The sequence below is a fragment of the Arachis hypogaea genome, chromosome 4 (assembly GCF_003086295.3).
Source record: "Arachis hypogaea cultivar Tifrunner chromosome 4, arahy.Tifrunner.gnm2.J5K5, whole genome shotgun sequence".
NCBI lineage: Eukaryota > Viridiplantae > Streptophyta > Magnoliopsida > Fabales > Fabaceae > Arachis > Arachis hypogaea.
This window is the reverse complement of record NC_092039.1, coordinates 122,474,807-122,501,567: the sequence shown is the minus strand read 5'-3', so window position 1 is coordinate 122,501,567 and position 26,761 is coordinate 122,474,807. Positions and strand designations below refer to the sequence as shown.

General features: G+C 33.9%; 2 protein-coding genes, 1 non-coding gene and 1 pseudogene across 4 annotated transcripts; 3 read left to right on the top strand and 1 right to left on the bottom strand.

Annotated features, from left to right (window-relative positions):
• The first annotated feature begins 238 nt into the window (after positions 1-238).
• LOC112799032 (small nucleolar RNA R71) lies at positions 239-346 on the top strand. Its single transcript, XR_003200621.1, has one exon. It is a non-coding gene; the product is annotated as a small nucleolar RNA R71 (small nucleolar RNA).
• Positions 347-14,722: 14,376 nt separating this feature from the next.
• On the bottom strand, positions 14,723-19,084 carry LOC140184257 (uncharacterized; annotated as a pseudogene).
• Positions 14,757-17,459, top strand: LOC112795366 (receptor like protein 27-like). Its single transcript, XM_029297655.1, has one exon. The coding sequence runs from the start codon at positions 14,757-14,759 to the stop codon at positions 17,457-17,459; it is 2,703 nt and encodes a 900-aa protein (XP_029153488.1).
• Positions 19,085-22,245: 3,161 nt separating the features above from the next.
• LOC112795365 (receptor-like protein 49) lies at positions 22,246-25,421 on the top strand. 2 transcript variants are annotated; one of them, XM_072236176.1, is made up of 3 exons: positions 22,246-22,283; positions 22,421-22,553; positions 22,794-25,421. In XM_072236176.1, exons 1-3 carry the CDS (start codon positions 22,278-22,280, stop codon positions 24,989-24,991), a joined length of 2,337 nt encoding a protein of 778 aa, XP_072092277.1. In that variant the 5' UTR covers positions 22,246-22,277; the 3' UTR covers positions 24,992-25,421. The 2 variants fall into 2 exon arrangements, with proteins under 2 accessions (XP_072092277.1, XP_072092276.1); XM_072236175.1 differs by lacking the exon at positions 22,246-22,283 and having other exon boundaries at positions 22,365-22,553.
• The last annotated feature ends 1,340 nt before the right edge of the window (positions 25,422-26,761 follow it).

Below are 26,761 nucleotides of genomic sequence, written 5' to 3'. Positions count from 1 at the left end.
CCAATATGGCATTCAGAGTATCAATCTCAAGAACTCCTTTCTTCTGACTAGTCCCATTGTTCACAGGATTTCTTTCAGAAGTGTACATGAATTGGTTATTTGCAACCATTTCAATCAGTTCTTGAGCTTCAGTAGGCGTCTTCTTCAGATGAAGAGATCCTCCAGAAGAGCTATCCAAAGACATCTTGGATAGTTCAGAGAGACCATCATAGAAAATACCTATGATGCTCCATTCAGAAAGCATATCAGTGGGACACTTTCTGATCAATTGTTTGTATCTTTCCCAAGCTTCATAGAGGGATTCTCCTTCCTTCTGTCTGAAGGTTTGGACTTCCACTCTAAGCTTACTCAATTTTTGAGGTGGAAAGAACTTTGCCAAGAAGGCATTGACTAGCTTTTCCCAAGAGTCCAGGCTTTCTTTAGGTTGAGAGTCCAACCATGTCCTAGCTCAGTCTCTTACAGCAAAAGGGAATAGCATCAGTCTGTAGACCTCAGGGTCAACCCCATTAGTCTTGACTGTGTCACAGATTTGCAAGAACTCAGCTAAAAACTGATGAGGATCTTCCAATGGAAGTCCATGGAACTTGCAATTCTGTTGCATTAGAGAAACTAATTGAGGCTTAAGCTCAAAGTTGTTTGCTCCAATGGCAGGGATAGAGATGCTTCTCCCATAGAAATCAGGAGTAGGTGCAGTAAAGTCACCCAGCACCTTCCTTGCATTATTGGCATTGTTGTTGTTTTCGGCTGCCATTTGTTCTTCTTCCTTGAAGAGTTCGTTCAAGGGCTCTAAAGAGAGTTGTGCTTTGGCTTCTCTTAGCTTTCTCTTCAAGGTCCTTTCAGGTTCAGGATCAGCCTCAACAAGAATGCCTTTGTCTTTGCTCCTGCTCATAAGAAAGAGAAGAGAACAAGAAAGTGTGGAATCCTCTATGTCACAGTACAGAGATTCCTTTAGGTGTCAGAGGAAAAGAAGAGTAGAAGACAGAAGTGGAAAATTCAAACTTAACAGAGAAAATGGAGTTCGAATTTTGCATTAAGGGATAGTGTTAGTCCATAAATAGAAGGATGTGAGAAGGAGGGAAGTTATTTTCGAAAATTAAGTGAAAAATTTAAAACATTTTTGAAAAACACTACTTAATTTTCGAAAATGAAAAAAAAGAAAAGAAATCAAGTGATTTTTGAAAAAGGTTTTGAAATTAGAAATCAGAAAGATTTGATTGAAAACTATTTTGGAAAAGATGTTGTTAGGAAGATATGATTGGTTTTAAAAAGATGTGATTGAGAAGATATGATTTGAAAAACATTGTAAAAAGATTTGATTTGAAAATTAAAAACTTGACTAACAAGAAAAGATATGATTCAAACATTAAACCTTTCTCAACAGAAAAGGCAACATACTTGAAATGTTGAATCAAATCATTAATTGGTAGCAAGTATCTTTAAAAATGGAAAGAAATTGGTTTTGAAAAAGATTTGATTGAAAAATTGATTTGAAAAAGATTTGATTTTGAAAAGATTTTGAAAACTTAAAAAAAATCTGATTTGGAAACAAAATCTTCCTCCCTTAGCCATCCTGGCGTTAAACGCCCAGAATGGTATCCATTCTGGCGTTTAACGCCCAAAATGCTACCCTTTTGGGCGTTAAACGCCCAACCAGGTACCCTGGCTGGCGTTTAAACGCCAGTCTGTCCTTCTTCACTGGGCGTTTTGAACGCCCAGCTTTTTCTGTGCAATTCCTCTGCTGTGTGTTCTGAATCTTCAATTCTCTGTATAATTGACTTGAAAAGACACAAATTAAAAATATTTTTGGATTTTTGATAATAAGGAAAAATCAAAATGCAACTAGAATCAAATAACAATGCATGCAAGACACCAAACTTAGCAGTTTGTATGCTACTGACACTAACAAGATGAAAATGCAAATGAGACAGACTAGACATTCAAGTCAATAGAATTCAAAGATCAGAGCAAGTAAATCATCAAGAACATCTTGAAGATCACCAAGATACATGAATGCATGCAATTGACACCAAACTTATGATGAGACTCTAGACTCAAACAAGAAATATTTTTATGATTTTTTAATTTTTTTTTTTGTGTTTTTCGAAAATGAAATGGAAAAGGTATCAAAATTCTTAATGAGAATTCCAGGAATCAGTGCAATGCTAGTTTAAGACTTCGGTCCAGGAATTAGACATGGCTTCACAGCCAGCCAAGCTTTCAAAGAAAGCTTCGGTCCAAAACACTAGACATGGCCAAAGGCCAGCCAAGCCTTAGCAGATCATTGCTCCAAGAGCAAGATTGATAGAAATCATCAAGCTCTTGTGGTGATAAGTTGAAACCTCGGTCCAATGAGATTAGACATGGCTTCTCAGCCAGCCAGATTTCAACAAATCATCATGAAACTCTAGAACTCATCTTCAAGAATTTCGAAGAAAAAATACCTAATCTAAGCAACAAGATGAACCGTCAGTTGTCCAGCCTAAACAATCCCGGGCAATAACACCAAAACTTGATGTTGTTGCCGGATCTTGGCACTGATGTTACCAAAGCTTGCTCAAAACTTGAACAATCCCCGGCAACGGCGCCAAAAACTTGGTGGGCGAAATTGTGAACAATACTTTTTCACAACTCTCATAATCCCCGGTAATGGCTCCAAAAACGTGGTAGCTCAATACCATGGCATTACACAACTTCGCACAACTAACCAGCAAGTGCACTGGGTCGTCCAAGTAATAAACCTTACGTGAGTAAGGGTCGATCTCACGGAGATTGTTAGTATTGAAGCAAGCTATGGTCATCTTGTAAATCTTAGTCAGGCAAACTCAAATGATAATGGTGATGAACGAAAATAACATAAAGATAAATATAGAGATACTTATGTAATTCATTGGTAGGAACTTCAGATAAGCGCATGAAGATGCCTTCCCTTCCGTCTCTCTGCTTTCCTACTGCCTTCATCCAATCCTTCTTCCTCCTTTCCATGGCAAGCTCGTGTAGGGTTTCACTGTTGTCAGCAGCTACCTCCCATCCTCGCAGTGAAAGCTAATGCACACACTCTGTCACAGTGCTGCCAATCACCGGTGTGGTTCCCTCCCCTACCGGAATAGAATCCAGTGATTCTTTTGCGTCTGTCACTAACGCCCAGCAGGTTACAGGTTTGAAGCACGTCACAGTCATTCAGTCATTGAATCCTACTCAGAATACCACAGACAAGGTTAGACCTTCCGGATTCTCTTGAATGCTGCCATCAATTCTTGCCTATACCACGAAGACTCTGACCTCACGGAATGGCTGGCTCGTTTGTCAGGCGAGCACTCGGTTGTCAGGCGATCAACCATGCATCGTGCAATCAGGAATCCAAGAGATATTCACCAAGCCTCAAATGCTTGTAGAACAAGAGTGGTTGTCAGTCACTTTGTTCATGGGTGAGAATGGTGATGGGCGTCAATCATCACCTCCATCAAGTTGAAGAACAAGTGATATCTTGGAATAAGAACAAGCGGAATTGAATGGAAGAACAATAGTAATTGCATTAATACTCGAGGTACAGCAGAGCTCCACACCTTAATCTATGGTGTGTAGAAACTCCACCGTTGAAAATACATAAGCATAAGGTCTAGGCATGGCCGAATGGCCAGCCTCCCAGTGATCTAAGATCAAAAGTGATCAAAAGATATAAAGATCCAAAGACCTCTAATACAATAGTCAAAGGTCCTACTTATAGAAAACTAGTAACCTAAGGTGTACAGAAATGAGTAAATGACATAAAAATCCACTTCCGGGCCCACTTGGTGTGTGCTTGGGCTGAGCAATGAAGCATTTTTCGTGCAGAGACTCTTCTTGGAGTTAAACGCCAGCTTTAGTCCAGTTTGGGCGTTTAACTCCCATTTGGGTGCCAGTTCCAGCGTTTAACGCTGGGATTTCTTGAGGTGACTTTGAACGCCGGTTTGGGCCATCAAATCTTGGGCAAAGTATGGACTATCATATATTGCTGGAAAGCCCAGGATGTCTACTTTCCAACGCCATTGAGAGCGCGTCAATTGGGCTTCTGTAGCTCCAGAAAATCCACTTCGAGTGCAGGGAGGTCAGAATCCAACAGCATCTGCAGTCCTTTTTGGTCTCTGAATCAGATTTTTGCTCAGGTCCCTCAATTTCAGCCAGAAAATACCTGAAATCACAGAAAAACACACAAACTCATAGTGAAGTCCAGAAAAGTGAATTTTTACTAAAAACTAATAAAAATATACTAAAAACTAACTATATCATACTAAAAACATACTAAAAACAATGTCAAAAAGTATACAAATTATCCGCTCATCACCATACTGCATACAATAATCAATTTCCTTTTGCATACTCTCTCTTATGCTTATGCAGTAGTTATGCTTATGCTTATTCAAGACAGGATGTTAAAATGTAAAAAGAAGCAATTGTTTTTTTTTTTCAAAAAAACAAGTATTCATTGATATGAAAAAGATTATAAGTAGATCAATCGGGCCAACACTAACAGTACTAAATAAATGAGATTTTTGAACAAAACTAAAATTACAACCAATATCCATATTCTAAATAAGAGAAGGGAAAAAAAAACTAATATAGAAATACAAAAAACTAAAATCTTTTCATTAAAGAAGTTACTAACAAAAACAGGAATTTTCTTCTGCTTTTCTTTCTCTTCTTTTTCAATATTTAAAGTCAACAACACCATAGAAGGAAGGAGAAGCAATGATGATCAATCTCTCTCTTTTTCACAGTAAGAGCACTAATTTTTCTCATAGGAATCGAATGGAGAGTAAAAAAAAAAATTACAACAGCACCTGTAAATAGGGACAATAACCTCTATCAAAGGGAGCACTGCGAGTACAGAACAACCCATTAAGGGAACAAAACCATAGCCTTGAAAAAAAGAGAGCAATTACCAATGAATATGAAAGGTTAACATATCCATCTATACAGTATTCATAAACATATTTTTTGGGTGAAGTATGTGAAGTTTAGCATAGTCTGGAAAGGAATCTGTAGAATTCTAGTTCTTTTGATTGTAAAAGAAGTTTGCATCAGATGATTTTAAGAATGCACAATTAACTACAGTTAGATATGTTGAAGTAATTGGTATATTGATTTCCTCCGTTCTATATATGTTGATGGTTCACATATGACTACAAATAGGATCTTATTAACTGTAAATTATTGCATAGTCATATACCCTTGTCAACAATGCTTTTAAATTTCTTTTAGCAATTATGATTAACATCTGTTGTAAAATTTGAAGCTATTGAGATATGGAAACATGCATAGAACAAAATTGATATGTACCATCATATTTTACATTATTGTCAATACAACTACACATCTCTGTTCAAAGAAATGAGTAGAGGTTGCTTTCTTGCAGTTCTGAGGCGTATTTGTTTGGATCATAGAAGAACAAAATGCTGTCACTGCCATCACAGAAGATCCCACCCAATTCATCATCACTGGCTATGTTTTGTTGTTGATCCTTTGTGACTTCCTCATCAAGTTCATCTCCACATGCATTGTTTGAGTTCTTTTCAACCAATTCCCTAAACAGCACAGAAGCCACTAGTCTTCCTGCAATAATTATTAAAAGAAAACCGTATAATGTGTTCTTCGTTTTTCTGCATTCCTCTCAATTATGTTTTATATTGAGAATTTAATGCATATAGGTCGCGTTTGGATACTCAAACATAAATACAGGTAGCTATATGTATATATTTTTTCCCTTTTGAATAAAATAGAGTTGAAGTTAAGAATTAGACTTTAGTCTACATTAAGAAAAACCTTAGCCTTGTTTTCAGAATGGTGCATCATATTGATTGATTCATAATTAAATGATCGTTCAACAAAATGGTATAAATGATTGCTAAGAGAGTTTAGTTTTCAATAATCATTATCAATGATCTTTTTTTGCTTTATAGGTCATTGCAAGCTAGAAAAAATGGTATTCATAGTAAAAGCATCTCTTGAGTTGTATGTTTTTTATTGGAACGTTGATGTATGACTCAAAAACTGCTCAACTCTTTTTATTTCTACATTTTACACTGTGATCTTGAACAAGTATTAATGTTATTTTTATTGCTAAAATTAAAGTAATGCTGTTTTAATATTAAAAAAATTTAATTTAAAAATTAAAGGTAAAAAGTGTCACAAAAATATGAAGAACTGTGATATTAAGTAATTAACTTTAGCAACAGGTTTTAATTACTGGTAAAGTTTATAACTACTGCTGCTACTATAATAAGTCACTGTAGACTTCACTTAATATCTATACCATTAAATAATAAGATATACAAATATTATTTCTCTTGTTAGCAATAATATTTATGCTTTCGGTTCTGGAAGCAGTTACTTTTCCTCTTATGTATACTTGAAAAAGTTACTTTTATAAGAACTAAAAATTGCACCAAAAAGTAGTGACAAAAATATAGTGAAAGAACTACTGATGACAGGTCATCTTAGCCTAGTTTCACTAGTCTTTTTCCTTTGTTTTCAATAGATTTTATGCACTTTCTTGAGCCATAAGTAAGCCATTTGGGTAGAATTTCATGTGTACTTGGATTCAATCAACCACCCTTTAATTTATACAAAATCATGAGGTTTAAGCTAAATTTAATTGATAATTAATTGATTTATAAACCTTGTGAATTTTGTGATACTTTGATTGGTTGTTTTGATTACTTGTAGGTGAAGAAAAGAAAGAAACAAGAGAAGCGTGGCCTAAGGAAGGAAAAAAAGCGTGGCCCATGACCATTTGTTCCTTGGCATAATGAACTGACATGCAGTAATGCTTATGCATGCATCATGGCATTACATGAATGAACGTTCAAGTTCATTAATTAGCATTGCTAATAAAAATTAATGCATGTATAAAGCATTTGATCATTAAAGAATGAATGCTACGTTAATACATTGGCATTAATTAATAAAGCCAATAAAAGCATGCAATATTAAAGTCAAAATTGGCTAAAGAACATATCAAGCCCTTTCAACATTAATGCATTTGGCTTTATTAATTAATTAATACATGCATGATTTTTTTAATTGCCAATGAACAAATGAATGAATATTAGAATTCATTGGCATAGCACATGCACCAGGGGAGGCCAAGTTTGCGCCAACGTTAGCCCCCAAACTTGGAGGCTAACGTTGGCATGAGAACTCTCCTCCAGGGTATGCCAACGTTTGCGCCAACGTTAGCCCCCAAACTTGGAGGCTAACGTTGGCATGAAGATTACTCCCAGGGGCTGCCAACGTTTGCGCCAACGTTAGCCCCCTAACTTGGAGGCTAACGTTGGCGCCACACCAACACAAAGCAAGGCCAACGTTAGGGTCAAAGTTAGACCCCTAACGTTGGCTCCAACGTGAGATGCAGCAGAATAGTTTTGCTGCTATGAAAAGTTGGCCTCAAAGTTAGCCCCCTAACTTTGAGGCTAACTTTGAATCCAACTTTGCAAAACTCAAATCCGGTTCAATTGGTTCACTTGGGTTCCTCTCCAAACTTCAAGAGCAATCAACCAAGGCCTCTTTCAACCCAAATCCACCAAGAGCAAAGGTCCAACTCAAGGCTTGAAGATCAATTGAAGAAAGTGTATAAATAGGCTAGAATTCAATTTATTCGGGGAGCTTCCTTTTTGAGTTTTCAGAGAGTTTTCTCTTGATTTTGGGAGCTTGAGTGATCTTTATTTTCTGAGTTTAATTACTTTCAATTTCAATTACACTTGTCTTGGATCTTGGGTTGGAGAATTGAAGGAATTCTGTTTCAATCTCACCTTAGATCTTTCTGTTGATTTTGACTGAAATTTAATTTCCAGTTCGGTTAATTGCTTTCTCATCTATTCTCTTTGCAATTTACAATTCCTTTGCTATTGTTCTTGTTGGATCTAGGAAGGCATTGAGATCTAGACTCGGTTTTCTAGTCTCTGGAACCTGAGATCTCAATTTACCATTTCAATTTTCTGTTTCTTGCATTAATTGTTCATTTCACTTATCTGTTTGAATCCAATTCAATCCCAAATTCCCATTTACTCTTCTGTCTGATGCCATTTACTTTTTCTTTGTTTAATTACTGCAATTCCAAGTCCCAATCCCCTTTACATTTCAAGTCATTTACATTTCTTGTCATTTAAGATTCTTGCAATTTACATTTCTTGCTCTTTAAGTTTCGGCCATTTAATTTCTTGTTCTTTAGGATTCAGCAATTTATTTCTTGTCCTCTTTACTTTCAATGCAATTTAAATTCTGCAAATCAATCACCCAAATCTTGATTCGCTTGACTAAGTCAACCACTAAACTAAAATTGCTCAATCCTTCAATCCCTGTGGGATCGACCTCACTCCCGTGAGTTTTTATTACTTGATGCGACCCGGTGCACTTGCCGGTTAGATTGGTGTTGTTTTGGGAGAGATTCTTGTCTCAACCAAAATTTACCCATCAACTACACTACATATATAGGAAATAGAAAGCAGAGAAAAGAGAGAGTGATGCTTGTGGAGGATAACTAAAGAAAGGCTATTCTTATGCATAAGATAAGGTTTGAAATAAGGGTTAATAATCAAATTCGTTCTTGAAAGATTATTGATTTTTTAAATTGATTCTCGAAGGATTTTTTTAGTTATATTAGTCCTAAAAAAATAAAACATAAATTAAATTGGTCATTCCGTTAGTTAGATGATGACGTATCACGTTAAATACCACGTGACATGATGATGTGGTAGGTTAATGCCACATGTCACAAGATAATTAGTTGATGTGTCAGGTCAGTGACACCCGACATGCCACGTGTCATTTAATATGTCTTAAATTTATTTATAATCAAATTAGTCCTTAAAAGTACAAATATAAGTCATTTTCATATCTAAAATTTTTAAAATTGATCAAATTAGTGCTTATATAAATTTTTTATAATATTAAATTTTTAACATTCCTTAATCCTACTTATTTTAATCTTATTTTTTACACCTTAATAAAAAAATTTTCATATAAAATAATAAAAATAATTAAATTGTTACAAAATTATTTTCTCATATGTATTTTTAGATTTTTTATTTTCAAATTCTAGTTTTTTTAGTGAAATTGTTTGATATAAATAATTTTATCAAACTATTATTAATTATATACTAAAATTTTTAATATTTTAAGGGTTAAGTACGATTTTGGTTCCTAAGATAGGAGCTGAAAATTTTTTTCGTCCCAATATTTTCTTACTTAAAAAATCATCCCTAAAGTTTAACTTAGTTTTAAAATTGTTCTTTTTACCAAAATTTTAATTTTTATTACCAAATTATTCCTAATTAAAAAATATATAAAAAAAGGGGTTAAAGGGCTGGGAAACAGGAGAAGGGAATCAGCCGGTGGGTGTTTCAAGGAAGAAGTGCAAAATCCACAAAATTAATAAATAATTAACTAATAAATAAATTATTATTTAAAAAAATTAGAAACTTAAATTTATAATTTAATAAAGTAGAAAAAATTAAAATATAAATTTCGACACAAATTTTAAAAAATTTGGCTTAAAATTAGGTCAAACAGACCGAATCAAACGAACCAGGCCCATAATAGGCCCAAGGCCCAACCCAACATTGATTTAATGAAGGGCACAACTCCTCTTTCTCCCATTTAACACATGTGCTGGGCTAGGGGGGAACAAAGGGGGAAGAACACAACCCTCACTCCCAAATTTCAATTTCTTATAACTTTTGATCCGTAGTTCTGATTGACGAGTCGTTTGTGGTCACGCAATTGTGACGTCGAACTCTACAAAGCTCAATACTCAATTAGGTATGAAAGTCACTTTTTAGTTTCAATTTTTTTATCTTCTAATTTCGAAAATCCTATGAATTGGGTGTTGAGATTTTGTTGATTTTAATATTTAGGATTAAGCTAACTTAGTGGGTGTGCCAGATTTTGGCTCAATTCTTCTGTTGGTAAAATGAAGAATGTTTAATCCTTGTTAATTTATCTAATTAGTAAACCCTATGGTAATTTTAGTATTATTTTAGATTGTGTATTTTGGAAACAAATTGGTGGAGTTGGAGACTTGGTATTGGACTTTGGGGAGCTGGAGACCCGTTTAGTGTGACTGTGGAAGCTTGGGTGTTGTGGAACAGTGATGAATTGTGACGTTATAAATTTTATGAGGAATCGGTCAAGGTATGGTTTTAGTTTTTCGTATATAATATATAATGTATTGTGAAAACATAGGCTAGACGACCTATGATAAGTTGAATTATGAAATTGAATGAATATGACAAACGAGGCATGATTGTGGTTAATTGATTATGAGTATATATGTGTTTTCTCTCTAGTTGTAAGGGTGACAAGGCACCTATTCCCTCTAATGGTGACAGGACACCTATTCCCTCTAATGGTGACAGAGCATAAATTCTCTCTAATGGTGATAGGGCACGCACTCCCTCTAATGATATTAATGCGCAGTAGGAGTGACGAGGGTAGTTCCACTAGGGTTTCGGAGGGTTGGAGGAAGCAGGAATTGAATGGTTAAGTTAGAATTAGAGTTATCACTCGAGATGCAAAAAGGATAAGTTAGGAGTGAGTTAGGACTTTAAGATCCTTAGACAACCTACCATATTTATGGATTAAAACTATAATTTTAAGATTTAAATATGAATGTCGGAGTTTTAGGATTGTCTTTGACTTTTTCGAGACCTTATATCTTATGTATGCGGTACCATTACCATGTTGAGAACCTTCGGTTCTCATTTCATACAAATATTGTAGTTTTCATATGCAGGACGTGAGGCACCTCGCTAAGGCATTCTGGGAGTTTCTGAAAGCGAAAGATCTTTTGTGTTTTGGGACTCTATTTTCGTTTTGATGTATATATAGATACTCTTATATCCCCACTATATATATATATGTTATACTTTATTTCTTTTAGAGATTGATTTGGAGAAGTAGGTTCTGTAAACTATCTTTTGGGCCTTTTGGGTTTATCTTGTATATATGTATATATATACTCTAATCGGTTTTAATTTTGCGAGCCCAGTCATAAACTTTGTTATCTGTATCTTTGGAACTCTTTTCCTATATATATATATATATATATGTCGCTTTGCTCTTACCTCGTCTAGTTTACGTTTAACGCTTTTGAGAGTGATGTGCTTTTCTGTTTAATGCTTTTGTTTAATCTTTCCATCAAAGGCTACTTAGTACAAATTTCTTTTAACTATTATTATATATATTTTTACTTTTAGAAGTCGTAATGCTTTGCCACCTCAATTTTATGACTTAAGCATAAGACTCTGTGTGGTAGGGTGTTATAAGAAAAGGGGGAAGAGAAGGTGGGGAAGGGAAGGGTAAGGATATCCGCCGCCACTACTCGTTGTCGTTCGGTCGCAGGATTTCACTGCTGCTCTTCGTTGTTCGATCCTCGCCACTACTCCTCGATGTCGACGCCAGCAAATCCGCGAGGGTTGACGTCGTGTGTTGCTCGCCGTTTTTGCTTCTCCTCGTCGCTCGGTCGCCGATCGTCGCTGCTCCTCCTCGCTAGTCACTCGCCGTTGTAGTTGTTCTTCTACTTCTGCTTCTACTATGTTGTTGATTTCTGATTATGATTCTTTTATATTTTTGCTTCTGGTTGATTACATTGTTTTATTGTTATTGTTGTTGTTCTTCTTCTGTTTCTGGTCGATTACATTGTTTCATTGTTTCATTATACAGATTTGTTGATCCGTTATCCATTTTTTTAATGTTTATTAGATTGTTTCATTGTTGTTGCTTCTGGTTCTGCTTTTACTTTTGCTTCTGATTCTGTTTCTGCTTCTGCTTGATTTTGGGAAAGAAGGGGAAGGGGTATTTTGGTCTGAAAGACGATTTTCAAATTAAGTTAACCTTAGAGACGATTTTATAAGTAAAAAAAGGTTGGGGACGAAAAAAATTTTCAACCCCTACCTTAGAGACCAAAATCGTACATAACCCTTATTTTAATTTTTTAGATCTCACTAAATAAATATAGTAGCTATTTAAAAAATTATATTAAAATATTAAAATTCAACAAGTGATCCTATAAATTGATTTTTCAATTATTGAGTTTTACCATATAAATTATACAATAATAAAAATTATATTTTTAAAAAATATAAAAGTTTTAAATTTTAAAATAACTACTATAGTATTTAGTGAGATTCAAAATATTAAATTTTTAAATATATAATCAACAATAATTTGATAAACTCATTTAAATAAAAAATTTTCACTATAAAAAAATTACAATTTGAAAATATAAAATTTTAAAATACAAATGACAAAATAATTTTATAATTTAATTATTTTTATTATTTTATGTAAAGAGAATTTTGTTTATTAAGATTACAAAATAATATTAAAATTAGTAATATCAAAAAATATTTTAAATTTAATATTTTAAAAAATAAAAAAATTAATATAAGAACTAATTTGATTCATTTTTAAATTTTAAGGATGAAAATGGCATATGCGTGAATTTTCAGGGACTATTTTGATTATAAATAATTTTTTTACATATGACACGTGATATATTAGGTGTCACTGACTTAACACGTCAACCAATTATCTTGTGACACGTAGTATTAACTTACCACGTCATCATTTAACTGACGGAAAAACCAATTTAGTTTATGTTTTATTTTTTAAAGATTAATATAATTAAAAAATTATTTAAAAACTAATTTAAAAAATAGATAATCTTTTACGAACTAATTTGACTATTAACAGTTTGGAAGACTAATATGCACTACATAAAACTCTAGCACCACTGTCCAATTGCAATGCATGTTCCAAAAAGTAGGAGAATGAAACTCAAAAGTCAAAACACATCAGTTAGCAAAAACACCGTACAAATAAAAGGAATTAAAAGAAAAAAGAAAAATATATTAATAAACCTCAGACCAACCCATCCATCTATGTATGTCTGTTAAATTAGCAGATCAAACTGAACAACATAAGTTTTGGTGCTTGAGTTCTAATTGAAATTCCATAAACGAATTTTAATTTAATTTCTTTCTAGTTACTTGGGAACTCCACTAATTAATTGTTTATAGTTGTACACTAAATATTTCGATAATATACTTTTAGTCCACAATTTTAAATATTAATGACTAAGTGATAATAAATAATAATAAATATTGCTCATCCTCTAACATTCAACCATAAAAATACATAATTCTTTTTTTTTCAATAGTATATATCATAATATGGCTAATTTTAGTATTAACTTTTCTAGTCACATGTATTTGATAAAAAAAAGTAATAAAACAAGTAGTTCTGAAAAATTTTGCAATATCAAATGATTTTTTAGACATATATTTAAATACGTAACGACAGTAAAAAATAATTTATTTTTATATTAATGGCGTGAATGATCATTTAAAATAACAAATGTAATTAAATTATTACATAAAAATTAAACTCATTTTGTAATGGACTTGTATCAAATCCCCGAAAAATTGTAACGATGGACTTTATCTGCTTGATTAAAAATTTTTAATAGTATGAAATTGATATATCGTGTTTAGCATTGTAATTTTTCTTGGACCTACAAATTTATTATTTCAATTCTTAAAGAATTTATTTGGTATTTTTTTTCAGAAGAACGTATATCTGTATAAGTCTACTTCAAAATTTATTAAAGACCTATTTTTTCTATTATTTAAAAAAATTATTTTTTTCTGATAATATTGAAATTAAAACACCAAAAAAATCTGAACTCTCTTCTTATATAAGCCAAAGTAAGTTTACTTCATGGAGTCAATGATATGAAACAAATTAAAGAGAGAAGATTAAGTATAACTCTAGAATGCAAGTTAGCAAACTCAAATATTAGAGACAAAGATGTCAAAACCTTGAGTGTGACAAAGAGAGAGTTAAGTTTGTGGAGGATAACCAAGCACAGAGGTTTGTAGATGCAGCAGTTACATTCAATAGCACCATTTTAGAAGCTAAGTATGGAAAAATTACTTGAATATCTCAGACTTCCTGCATGTGCTTTGAACTTTGAAAGAGTCTTCAGAAGCCGCCACAATCAATAGTTTTCTTGTCTTCCCCTAAATGAACGGCAATTCAATATCACAGTCTCATGAATATGATTTATCATCACTATTAGAATTAGGAATAATACATACATGTCACTTATGCAAGTGCCTTACTTAGAACACCTCAAACAAGGAAGTTTGTGGTGGAAATGAAAGATAGAAGATAGCGAGAAAATTAAGCATGAAGGACGTCAATGAAAGTTATTAACAAAGTCAAATAGTAGTGAAAAAAATACACTATCAAGGAACTTCACTATGAAGCAGAGAGGCTACTCTACATATAACAAAGTACACAGAAATCAGTATTGCTCGGTTGAAGTTGCAAATACTTATTTTGCTCGACCAGCTTGATCAGTGTTGTCGACTTTTACACAATACAAAATGAGAGTGCTAGAAGAACCATGTTACTCAAAGTAAGCATAAAAAAATCTTAGGATATTTAAAACGACATGATTGGCCATATTATGCAAATTATTTCAAACCAGTTTGTGGTTTCAAAACTCCGCCAGAACCAGCCATAATAAGGATCACTATCATTCTTTTCTTCCGTGAAACGAGAGGCAATATCGCACTTGGAATAATACAAATGCAGGTAATGTTACTTGGTGCATGTCTCTTAGATAGCATCACCATCACTGCTTCACTATAAAAACCGATTAGAGTGTCCTAAACATTCCATCCATTGAAATCTACTGCTATACGATCACAATAATGGGGTTCTTATGTTCTCTTACTTTCTCCATACAGTTTCTTCTTTTCTTCTCATCTTCCCTCTTCACAAACTGTTTTACTTTGAATGATTCAACTACAACTCATCATCATGAGTGCCATCAACATGAAAGCAATGCCTTGCTCAGCTTTAAAAAAACCTTCATCATAAGTAAGTCTGCTTCTTACAATCCTTTCAGTTATCCTAAAACTCTTTCTTGGATTCCAACCACAGATTGCTGCTCCTGGGATGGCATTGAATGCAATGAGCTCACAGGTCATGTGATCGGCATTGATCTTGGAAGCAGCCAACTCTATGGTTTCATGGATGCCAATAGCACCCTTTTCTCACTTGTGCACCTTCAAAGCCTTGATCTTTCAGACAATGATTTCAATCACTCTCAAATTCCTGCCAAGATAGGTGAGCTTTCACATCTAAGATATCTGAATCTTTCTCATGGCAATGAAAACACATTCTCTGGTGAAGTTCCACCTCAGGTTTCACAATTGTCCAACTTGGTGTCCCTTGATCTTCGCAGCTATACTCTTGGGGCACTTCAATATGATCTAATCAACCATTTGCAACTCAAGGCATCCACTCTTACAAGCTTAACGCAAAACTCGACTAGACTTGAACACCTTCGTCTGAATTTTGTGACCATTTCATCATCTTTACCTCATACTCTCACAAACCTTACGTCTTTGCAAATGCTTTCTTTTCGCCGATGTGAACTATATGGTGAGTTTCCAGTCGGAATATTCCATCTCCCAAACATAACAGTCTTGAATTTTGGGGAAAACCAAAATCTGCAGGGTACATTACCTGCATCCATTGGAAACCTGACCAATTTAGCTTGCTTGGCGCTTGAAGATAATAGCTTTCATGGTGAAATCCCTCCGTCTCTTTTTCGACTTAAGAATCTTGAAATTTTGTCGGTGTCGTTTAATTTTTTCGAAGGCCGCCTAGCACTTGACATGTTTTTGAAGCTAAAGATGCTTAATGCTCTTGACTTGTCTTTGAACAAGTTGTCCTTGTTCTCACAAAACAGGGATGTCAATGTGACAAACCTTCCTCCAATTCAGTGGTTAGGATTGAGTTGGTGCAATTTAAATGGAGAAATTCCAACTTGGATAATGAATCTAACCTCTTTATATCACTTGGACCTTTCCCATAATGATCTTCAAGGTGAAATTCCATATTTCCTCTTCAAGTTAGAGAATCTTACAGGTCTTAAACTACATGGTAATGTGTTGGAAGGACAGATTGAGCTTGACATGCTTTCAAAGCTCCAAAAGTTTACTATTCTTGGTTTAGGCGGAGGCAACAAATTGTCTTTTCTTGAAGGGAAGAACACTTCCAACGTAACATTTCCTTCTCAAATTCAAACTTTGATTTTAGGTTCATGCAACTTAGTTCATTTTCCCAATTTTATACAACACTTGCAAGAGTTGACTGATCTTTTCCTATCAGACAACAGCATAAAGACAATACCGAGTTGGTTATGGAACAAAACAACTCTTCAGACTTTGGATATTTCCAACAACCTATTGATGGGAGAAATATCCCCCTCCATCTGCAACCTGCAGTCACTTGTGGTACTTGATTTATCTTCCAACAATTTAGTTGGCATGATTCCATCATGTTTGGGAAGCTTTAGCCAATCCCTTCAACTTTTGAGTCTTGCAGGAAACAAATTGACAGGCAATATTCCTCAAACTTATGTGAAAGGAAATGTCCTTCGGTTTATTGATTTTAGTTTTAACAAGTTGTACGGTCAATTACCAAGAACACTTGTCAATTGCAGAAGGCTAGAGTTTCTTAATGCGAGACATAACCATTTCAATGACTCATTTCCTTTCTGGTTAGGATCTCTTCCTAAGTTAAAGGCTGTTTCTTTACGTGATAATGAATTTCACGGAGCTATAATGTGTCCATTGAAATACACATTTCCCCAGCTTCGAATCATTGATCTCTCTCAAAATGGTTTCTCGACAAAATTAACATCAGAAATAATCATGTGCTTCAAATCAATGATCATATCCAACAAAAGACAACTGGATTTCAAGGACGTGATTCACAGTGACAATGCGGAAATAGATATTGATTCGCATCCATTTTCAATGTCCAACAAAGGAGTTGTCATGGATTATCTCGGGGGTCAATACCTTCATCACATGGTAGCTATTGATCTTTCAAGTAACAAAATCTATGGCGAGATTCCAGATATCATGGGAAGTTTGAATAGCGTCGTTGTGCTCAATTTGTCCAATAACATGTTTACTGGCAGCATCCCATCTTCCTTCGGAAAGCTTTCAAATCTTGAAGTGTTGGACCTTTCTGCCAATAGCTTGTCAGGGGAAATCCCCCAACAACTCACAGAGTTAACATTTTTGGATTTCTTCAATGTGTCTTTTAACAATCTCTCAGGTCCAATACCAGAAAATGGGCAACTTTCCACATTTGATGACAATTCATTTAAGGGGAACAAAGATTTGTGTGGGATTCAATTGATGAAGAAATGTGAAGATCATTCTAAGCTTCCACTACCAACAACTGATGGTGATCAAGACTCTGCATCGGGATCTTTCTTTAAGTCTAATTGGATGGTAATTCTAATTGGATATGGGGGAGGCCTTGTTGCTGGGTTAGCATTAGGAAATGCTTTTGCTGGAGATGTTTTTAGGTTACTGAAAAGGATCTTTTAAATCAAGAGTCTAGATTTTGTTATTTTCATGTGTGTAATATTAGATTATTTTCATTTATGTGTTTTCATTTGAAGTTATTGTGTTTATCTCATGTAAGAGTGTATTATGTGTAATCCCAAATAAAGTAGATAAAGTAAAAAGATAAACTGTGTTTTATATATCTATTTTTCTTTTTCTATTTTGAAATAAGAAAAGCAATACATTGTGTTCTTTGCATACAATAATCCATTTCCCTTTGCATACTCTCTCTTATGAGTTATGGTTATGCCTGCAAAATACGATAACTTGTAAAAAGAAAAGAGAAGCAATTTTGTATTTCAAAAAAACAAGTATTCATTGATATGAAAAAGATTAAAGTATGACCATTTGAGCCAACAGGAATAACAGAAATGAGATTTCCTAACAAAGCATCCAAATCCGAAATGTGAGAAGGAAAAAAAATATTAATATAGAAATAAGAGAACTAAAATCCTTTTATTAAAAAAAAAAGTTACTAACAAGAACAAGAAATTTCTTCTACTTTACTTACTCTTCTTTTTCAAGATGGAAAGTCAACAACACCATAGAAGGAAAGAGAAGCAATGATGATCAATCTCTCTCTTTTTCATAGTAAGAACAATACTTTTTCTCAAGGAACCGATTGGAGAGTAAGAAATACTATTACAACACCACCCATAAATTGGGACCATAATCTCTATCAAAGGGAGCACAGAACAACCCATTAAGGGAACAAAACCATAGTATTGAAAAACAGAGGGCAATTACCAATGAGTATGAAAAGTTAACAACTTTACATATCCAACTATACAGTATTCATAAACATGTTTTTTGGGTGAAGTATGTGAAGTTTAGCAACATGGAAGGGAATCTGTAGAATTCTGGTGCTTTTGATTGTAAAGGAACTTTGAATCAGATGATTTTAAGAATACACAATTAACTACAATTAAGTTATGTTGAAGTAATTACTAATTAGTATATTGATTTCCTGCACTTGATCGTTAGATATTTGTTAATGGTTCACATATGTGTTCAAAGAATTGAGTAGAGGTTGCTTTCTTGCAATTCAAAGCCGTTTGTGTTTGGATCATAGAAAAATGAGATGCTGTCACTGCCATCACGGAAGATCCCACCCAGTTCATAATCACTGGCTATGTTTTATTGTTGATCCTTTGTGATTTCCTCATCAAGTTCATCTCCACATGCATTGTTTGAGTTCTTTTCAACCAATTCCCTAAACAGCGAAGAGCGAAAGAGAAGGCCAAGACCGTGGGAGAAGACGACTTGCTGCTCGAAAATCGATACATTTTGTTATCAAAGACTTCTTGATTTTGAGGATAATTCAGGTGATCAAGACTGATGAAAGAGGTATTGTCAAAGGGCAATGGTTTTGAATGTTGTATTGTATTTGGAGCATAGTTGGATGGAGAAGTGAGTGCTTGAGAGTTTAGTACTACTTCTGTTTCAGGTTTTGGGTCTTGGGGGTTTTGGTGTGAAGGCTTCAACCATGTGATGTAATTACTTAAATCAAAGTTGGTGACAGCATTAATTCCTCTGTACTCAATTGCTGCTATGTCATAGACTCGTGCTGCTTCCCATTGTGTGCCTGCATTAGTTAACAATAACAAAAAATGTCATTCATAGGAACTGAATTGAAGCAGTAGAAACAAATCATATCTTTTCTTTCTTTCTTTCTTTTAATGTTTGTGCATGCGTTAGTCCATTCTTTTAGAGGAATGGTTTAACATGGTCTTGAAATTGCAAATGTGCTTCTTTTGTAGTTCTTAGAATTTTAATGTTAATTGTTTCGACTTGAAATTTCATTCCGCAAGTATTTTTATTTTGTTGTTGATTAACTGTTAGTCAATTTACACTATTTGTTGATGTGCTATTTATTTTAGGTGACACATGCCATTAGCTAATAATGTGAAATTTTTGCACTGACAAAATTGTTGTTGTGAATGCTGGGCGAATCAAAAATTCAAATGACTTAAGAAACATAACTTTACAAATTAAGTAGTAAATTTTAAAATTTAGTAGATTGAAGCAAGGTTGTCATTTTGATTGACATTTGTTGATTTTAACTTGCTGTAGTTCCAAGGTAGAGATATTTGTTTCCAAAAACTCTTCCTATCCTTTCTTCTCATCTTCCATTCTGGTGATGCCTGCAGAACATTCACCAAGCATTATTAGTGTTTCATTTTCATCACCAACAACTCTAAAAGCAGATATATTTTTGTGTTGTGTTCAAAAAGACTTAGGAGTATCTCACCTTGCAACACCCCTATACTTTGATACACCTCTTGAGAAGCCACTACTCTTTCTGCAATAATTATTAAAAGAAAATCATATAATGTGTTGTTCCTTTTTGTGTATATCTCTGTGTTCACAACCAAACGAGTTTAATTTTACACATATGTGGGCTTTATTTGGGATTGTTTTGAATTTGTAAGCTTTTCTTTTTCTATTATTTCCACTGTCACTCTAGCTAACTTGGTTAATACTTCTTCATTACTCCTTACTCTAGCCAAAGCTCCAAACAAAGTTTAAACAAGAGTCATTATCGTATTTGCCAAGGCACCATAGTCACCAAAATCTTCTGCAGTCATCATAGTCTTCTGCATAAGATAGAGTTTGATTGATACATATATGACTTTGAGATAAGATATCATGTAAATTACAGATAGCCATAGTTTAGAAAAATCTTAAGAGTGGTACATTATGTCAATTGGTCTAAACAAGAAAGCACGATCAATATCTTTTTTTCTTGCCCAAAATGCACGCCAATATCTCTAGCTCATTCTCATAAAGTGGAGAACTATTACAAGTAGTGTTAGCAGCACAAGTGTCGAATTCCAATCCATGTTCCAAAATGTAAAAGGGTGAGAAAATCAAATCAAAACACATCAATTAGATTTCTCTTTTGCAATAATATCATAATATGCTGCTAATTTTAACTGTTACATGTCCACTTGTATTTGTAAAGAGAGTTATTTATGTTTAAAAGTATTTAAATGAAAGACTCAAAGTCTTCCTATATAAGCCAAAGTAAGTTTACTTTATGTAGTCAAGCCTATCAGTTAAAAGTAGAGCTATGCTTGTGTTGGTTACAGAATTGGAGAGAGATTAATTAGTTTAGAAAAATTGATCAATAATTCAATCTGAAATGCACGTATAAGGAGGGAAAGATTATTAGACTTTAGAGACCAAGAAGAATGAAATTTGTGGAGGTAAAGACTCATGAAACAGACCTATGAAAGGTGACAGACTTATAGGTCCCTTACATAAATTGTGTCTAACATTGTAAATATTTTAAAGTGAATTAGACCTATTCAATTATAATCGTATTCTTGAAAAACACCTATATTTCCCTTTTCTTAGTTCAGTGTGACTCGTTAAATTTATTTGATTTCTACATTAGCAGATCAAAAAGAATAATATAAGTTTTTGGTGCTGAAATTCTAATTGTAATTTCATGGGAAAATTTAATTTAATTTAATTTCTTTCTAATCACCTGCTAAGGCTCTTAATAACGATTTATAGTTGTAAGTAGAAATATCATTTTGCTTTTTGTTTTACAATAATATCATAACATGCTCCTGATATTAGTAGTTATTTTCGTATTTTTCCACTCAAATGTACTTGAAAACAAAAATATTTCTATTTAAAACAATTGAAAAATTAAAGCACAAAAAAATGAGTTCTCTTCCTACGCCAAAGTAAGTTTAGTTTACCGAGTCAATGATGAAAAAACTGATGACCTCAAATAAAGCTATTCGTGTTGGCTGGGTACGGAATTGAGATAGATTCAATCAATTTAGATAAATTGATCAATAATTCAACCTGAAATAGACGAATAAGGAGGGAAAGATTAGATTTTAGAGACGAAAAAGGGTGAAATGTGAAGGTAGACTCATGAGTTATGAAATAGGCCTAAGAGAGTTTATTCAGTTCTGTTTCTGTATGACTATAACTGCTTAATTCATTTTGATTTTCTATATTTTACATAATAATTTTAAAAATGACATGAATGGCCACATTATGCCAATTATTATAAACCAAAAAGCATGACAGATATATTTTTTTTTCTTGCTCAAAATGCACGCCAAGATTTCTAGCAACTTCTCATAATCTTAGAACTATTGAAAGTAGCGTAAGAAAAATAAAACAAATAAACCTCGAACCAACCCATCCATCTATGTAGGCCTGTTAAATTAGCAAATCAACCTGAACAACAATATATATCATAATATGGCTGATTTTTGCATTAACTTTTTCAGCCATGTGTATTTGATAAAAAAAAAAACGTAATAAAACAGGTAGTTCTGGAAAAAAATTGCAATACCCAGAGATCCTTAAGGAACAAAAAGTATAAAATAATTTTTTAGGAAATTTTGTAAAGGACTTGTATCAAAATCCTAAAAGATTGTAACAGTAGATTTTATTAGTTTAATTTTGATGTGACAAAACACAAAAATATACTATCAAGGAACTTCACTGTGAAGCAGAGAGGCTACTCTGCATATAACAAAATATACAGAAATCAGTATTGCTCGGTTGAAGTTGCAAATACTTATTTTGCTTGACCAGTGTTGTCGACTTTTACACAATACAAAATGAGAGTGCTTGAAGAACCATGTTACTCAAAGTAAGCATAAAAAAATCTTAGGATATTTAAAACGACATGATTGGCCATATTATGCAAATTATTCCAAACCAGTTTGTGGTTTCAAAAGTCCACCAGAACCATCCATAATAAGGATCACTATCCTTCTTTACTTCCGCGAAACGAGAAGCGATATTGCACTTGGAATAATACAAATGCAGGTAACGTTACTTGCTGCATGTCTCTTAGATAGCATCACCATCACTGCTTCACTATAAAAACGTTCCATCCATTGAAACCTATTTCGATACAAATGACAATAATGGGGTTGTTGTGTTCTCTTGCTTTGTCCACACAGTTTCTTCTTCTCTTCTCATCCTCCCATTTCACAAACTGTTCACCTTTGAATCATTCAACTGCTACTCATCATCATGAGTGCCATGAACATGAAAGCTATGCCCTGTTGCAGTTTAAGGAATCCTTTCTAACAAGTAAGTCTGCTTCTTACAATCCTATCAGTTATCCTAAAACTGCTTCTTGGGTTCCTGCCACAGATTGCTGCTCCTGGGATGGCATTGAATGTGCTGAGCTCACTGGTCATGTGATTGGCATTGATCTCAGTAGCAGCCAGCTCTATGGTTCCATGGATCCCAATAGCACCCTTTTCTCACTTGTGCACCTTCGAAGTCTCAATCTTTCTGACAATGACTTCAATCACTCGCAAATTCCAGTCAGGATAGGTGAACTTTCACAGCTAAGACATCTGAATCTTTCTCATGGCAATGAAAACACATTCTCTGGTGAAGTTCCACCTCAAGTTTCACATTTGTCCAACTTGTTGTCCCTTGATCTTCGCAGCTATACTCTTGACCCGCTTCCATATGATCTAATCAACCATTTGCAACTCAAGGCATCCACTCTCACAAGCTTATCCCAAAACACAACTAGACTTGAACATGTTCTTCTTAACTTTGTGACCATTTCATCATCTTTACCTCATACTCTCACAAACCTTACATCTTTGCAAATGCTTTCTCTTTTCAGTTGTGACCTGCATGGTGAATTTCCAGTTGGTATATTCCATCTTCCAAACTTAACAGTCTTGCATTTGGGACAAAACCAAAATCTTAGGGGTATGTTGCCTAATTTTTTCTCAAGCTCATTTGTCAACATAAACCTCGGAGGCACAAGCTTTTATGGTACACTTCCAACATCTATTGAAAACTACACTTCTTTGCGTTGGTTTTCGATTTCAAATTGCAGTTTTTATGGGGCCATTCCTTCTTCGCTTGGAAACCTCACCCAACTTGCCCTCTTAGATCTAAGCAATAATGGCCTTGAAGGTGAAATCCCTCACTCTCTTTTTAGACTCGAGAATCTTGAACACTTGTATCTGCCGTATAATTTCTTTAAAGGGCATCTAGCACTTGACATGTTTTTGAAGCTAACAAGGCTTAATGATCTTGACTTATCTGTCAACAAATTGTCTTTGTTCTCACAAAATAGGGCTGTCAATGTGACAATCCTTCCTCCAATTCAGTGGTTAAGATTGAGTTTGTGCAATTTAAATGGAGAAATTCCAACTTGGCTAATGAATCTAACCACTTTAAATCACTTGGATCTTTCTCGAAATAATCTTCAAGGTGAAATTCCATATTTCCTCTTCATGTTAGAGAATCTTACAGGTCTTGATCTAGCTGGTAATGTGTTGGAAGGACAGATTGAGCTTGAAATGCTTTCAAAGCTCAGAAAGCTTACTGCACTTGGTTTAGGCGGAGGCAACAAATTGTCTTTTCTTGAAGGGAAGAACACTTCCATTGTAACATTTCCTTCTCAAATTCAATTTTTGGATTTAAGTTCATGCAACTTAGTTCATTTTCCCAATTTCATACAACACTTGCAAGAGTTGACTGATCTTTTCATATCACACAATAGGATAAAGACAATACCGAGTTGGATGTGGAATAAAACAACTCTTCAGAGTTTGGTTATTTCCAACAACCTATTGATAGGAAAAATACCCGCCTTGATATGTAATCTACAATCACTTGGGTCTCTTGATTTATCTTCCAACAATTTAGTTGGCATGATTCCATCATGTTTAGGAAGCTTTAGCCGATCTCTTCACATTTTGAGGCTTGCAGGAAACAAATTGATAGGTAATATTCCTCAAAATTATGCGAAAGAAAATGCACTTCAGTGGATTGATTTTAGCTCAAACAAGTTGTGTGGTCAATTACCAAGATCATTTGTCAATTGCAGAATGCTAGAGGTTCTTGACGTAAGTCATAACCATTTCAATGATTCATTTCCTTTTTGGTTAGGATCTCTCCCTAATTTAAAGCTTATTTTTTTACGTGATAATAAATTTCACGGAGCTATAAAGTGTCCATTAAAATGCACATTTCCTCAGCTCCGTATCATTGATCTTTCTCAAAATGATTTTTCTGGAGAATTGTCATCAGAAATAATCAAGACTTTCAAATCGATGACACTTTCCAACACAAGCCACCAAGTACAGTTCAAGGACGACGTTTATCTGTTGCAACATTCTTCGGTTGATCTTAGTTTGTTTGTATTTCCAATGACTAACAAAGGGATGGTCATGGAGTATCTTGGGCGTCAATACTTTCATTACATGATTGCCATTGATCTTTCATGTAACAAAATTTTCGGTGAGATTCCAGATATCATGGGAAGTTTGAATGGTCTTGTTGTGCTCAACTTGTCCAATAACATGTTTACTGGCAGCATCCCATCTTCCTTCGGAAAGCTTTCAAATCTTGAAGCGTTGGACCTTTCTGCCAATAGCCTGTCAGGGGAAATCCCCCAACAACTCACAGAGTTAACATTTTTGGAATTCTTCAATGTGTCTTTCAACAATCTCTCTGGTCCAATACCAGAAAATGGGCAACTTTCCACTTTTTAAGATAATTCATTTGAGGGAAACAAAGGTTTATGCGGGTTTCAATTGCTGAAGAAATGTGAAGATGGTTCTAAGCTTCCACAACCAACAACACTTGATGGTGATCAAGACTCTGAGTCAGGATCTTTCTTTGAATTTAATTGGATGGTAATTGTAATTGGATATGGGGGTGGCCTTGTTGCCGGGTTAGCACTGGGAAATGCTTTTGCTGTAGATGTTTTTAGGTTGCTGAAGAGGATCTTTTAAGTCACAAGTTTAGACTTTAGATGTTGGTTTTTTCATGTGTGTAATCTTAGACTATTTTCATTTTTGTGTTTGCGTTTGAAGTTATTGTGTTCCTTTTATGTAAGAGTCTGCTATGTGTATACCCAAATAAAAGTAGGCAAGGGAAAATGATAAATATAGTCTGTTATATATCTATTTTGTTTTGCTATTTTTGATATAAGAAAAGTCGTATATTGTGTTCTTTGCTTAAATAATCCATTTCTCTTTGCATACTCTTGCTTAGGCCAAAATAGGAAAACTTGTAAAAGGTAAAGAGAAACATTTTTTTTTCAGAAAAAAAGACAAGTATTCGCTGATATGAATAAAAGCTTAAGTAGGATCAATTTAATAACGAAAATGAGATTTTTTCTAACAAGATTGAATTACAACCAACATCAAAATGCTAAATGTGAGAGAAGAAAAAAAAAATATTATTATAGAAACTAGAATGTGACCCGCGCGATGCGCAGGACGGTAAATTAATAATAGTATACAATAAATATTAAAAATTATTATGTTTTGTAGAATTAAATTAAATATGTATAAACTAAAAATAAATTTAAATGGTATTTTATTTAAAAGAAATGGTAGTACAAAGTATTTGGATGTTGGAATTGATTTTTGCATTTGGTTTAATTGATGGAATTGGTCTTCTTATGTGGCACTCCTCCTCTTTTTTTTATTGGTTGTTGTTAGAGTTGTTGCTTTTTTCTTTCTGTCATAGGTTGTTGTGAAGGCATGTTCCGTATAAATTGGTGAGTTGTGTGCACTTTCTTTTATGTTGTTTGCTTCCTCTTTGCATGTATGGTCTTCTTTCGAAGATGTGTCTTGAATTTGTATCGTTTTTTTTTTCTCCTCAACCGCTTGATAGGTATGTGATCTTCGTCTGATGATATTAGTGTTGGCGAAGTTGGTTTCTATAATGAATGAATAATATAAATTAGAAATAAAAATGATGTTTTAAATAAGGGATTTTTTTAGTATTACCTGTTTTATTTGTTGTAATGGGTGTTGCTGTTCAGTGTTTTTAGTTGGAACAAATGTCTTGGTAACAGTGTATTGTTGAGAACCTTCTTTGAGATTAAACTCATTTAGTTTGACTTCAAAAATAAGTGTGAGGTTGCACAAGTTTTTCAATTGGGGTGGTGCTTCAAAATTGTTACTTTTCTGGAGTGTGATTATATTTGAAGCAGTTGTGCCCAACAATTTTTTTTTATTTGCCATCAAATAATACAAAAATTGCTGTAGCACTTTGATCTGAAACCTTTAATTGAATTCTGAACTTAAAATAAGTATTGTGTTAGTAACTAATAATTTGCTAAATGAGATTATGAAAAGTATATAAAGTTACCTTATGGTTGGATATTGTGGTGTTTGATTACATGTGCCACAGATGTAGTTGTCTCCTTTTTTATATGCTTTCTTATGACACTTTTCACATTCAACATCGTTCCATCCAAATTTGTCATCAATTCCGTTTATAGTTACTAAAATTGTGAAGATCTTTTC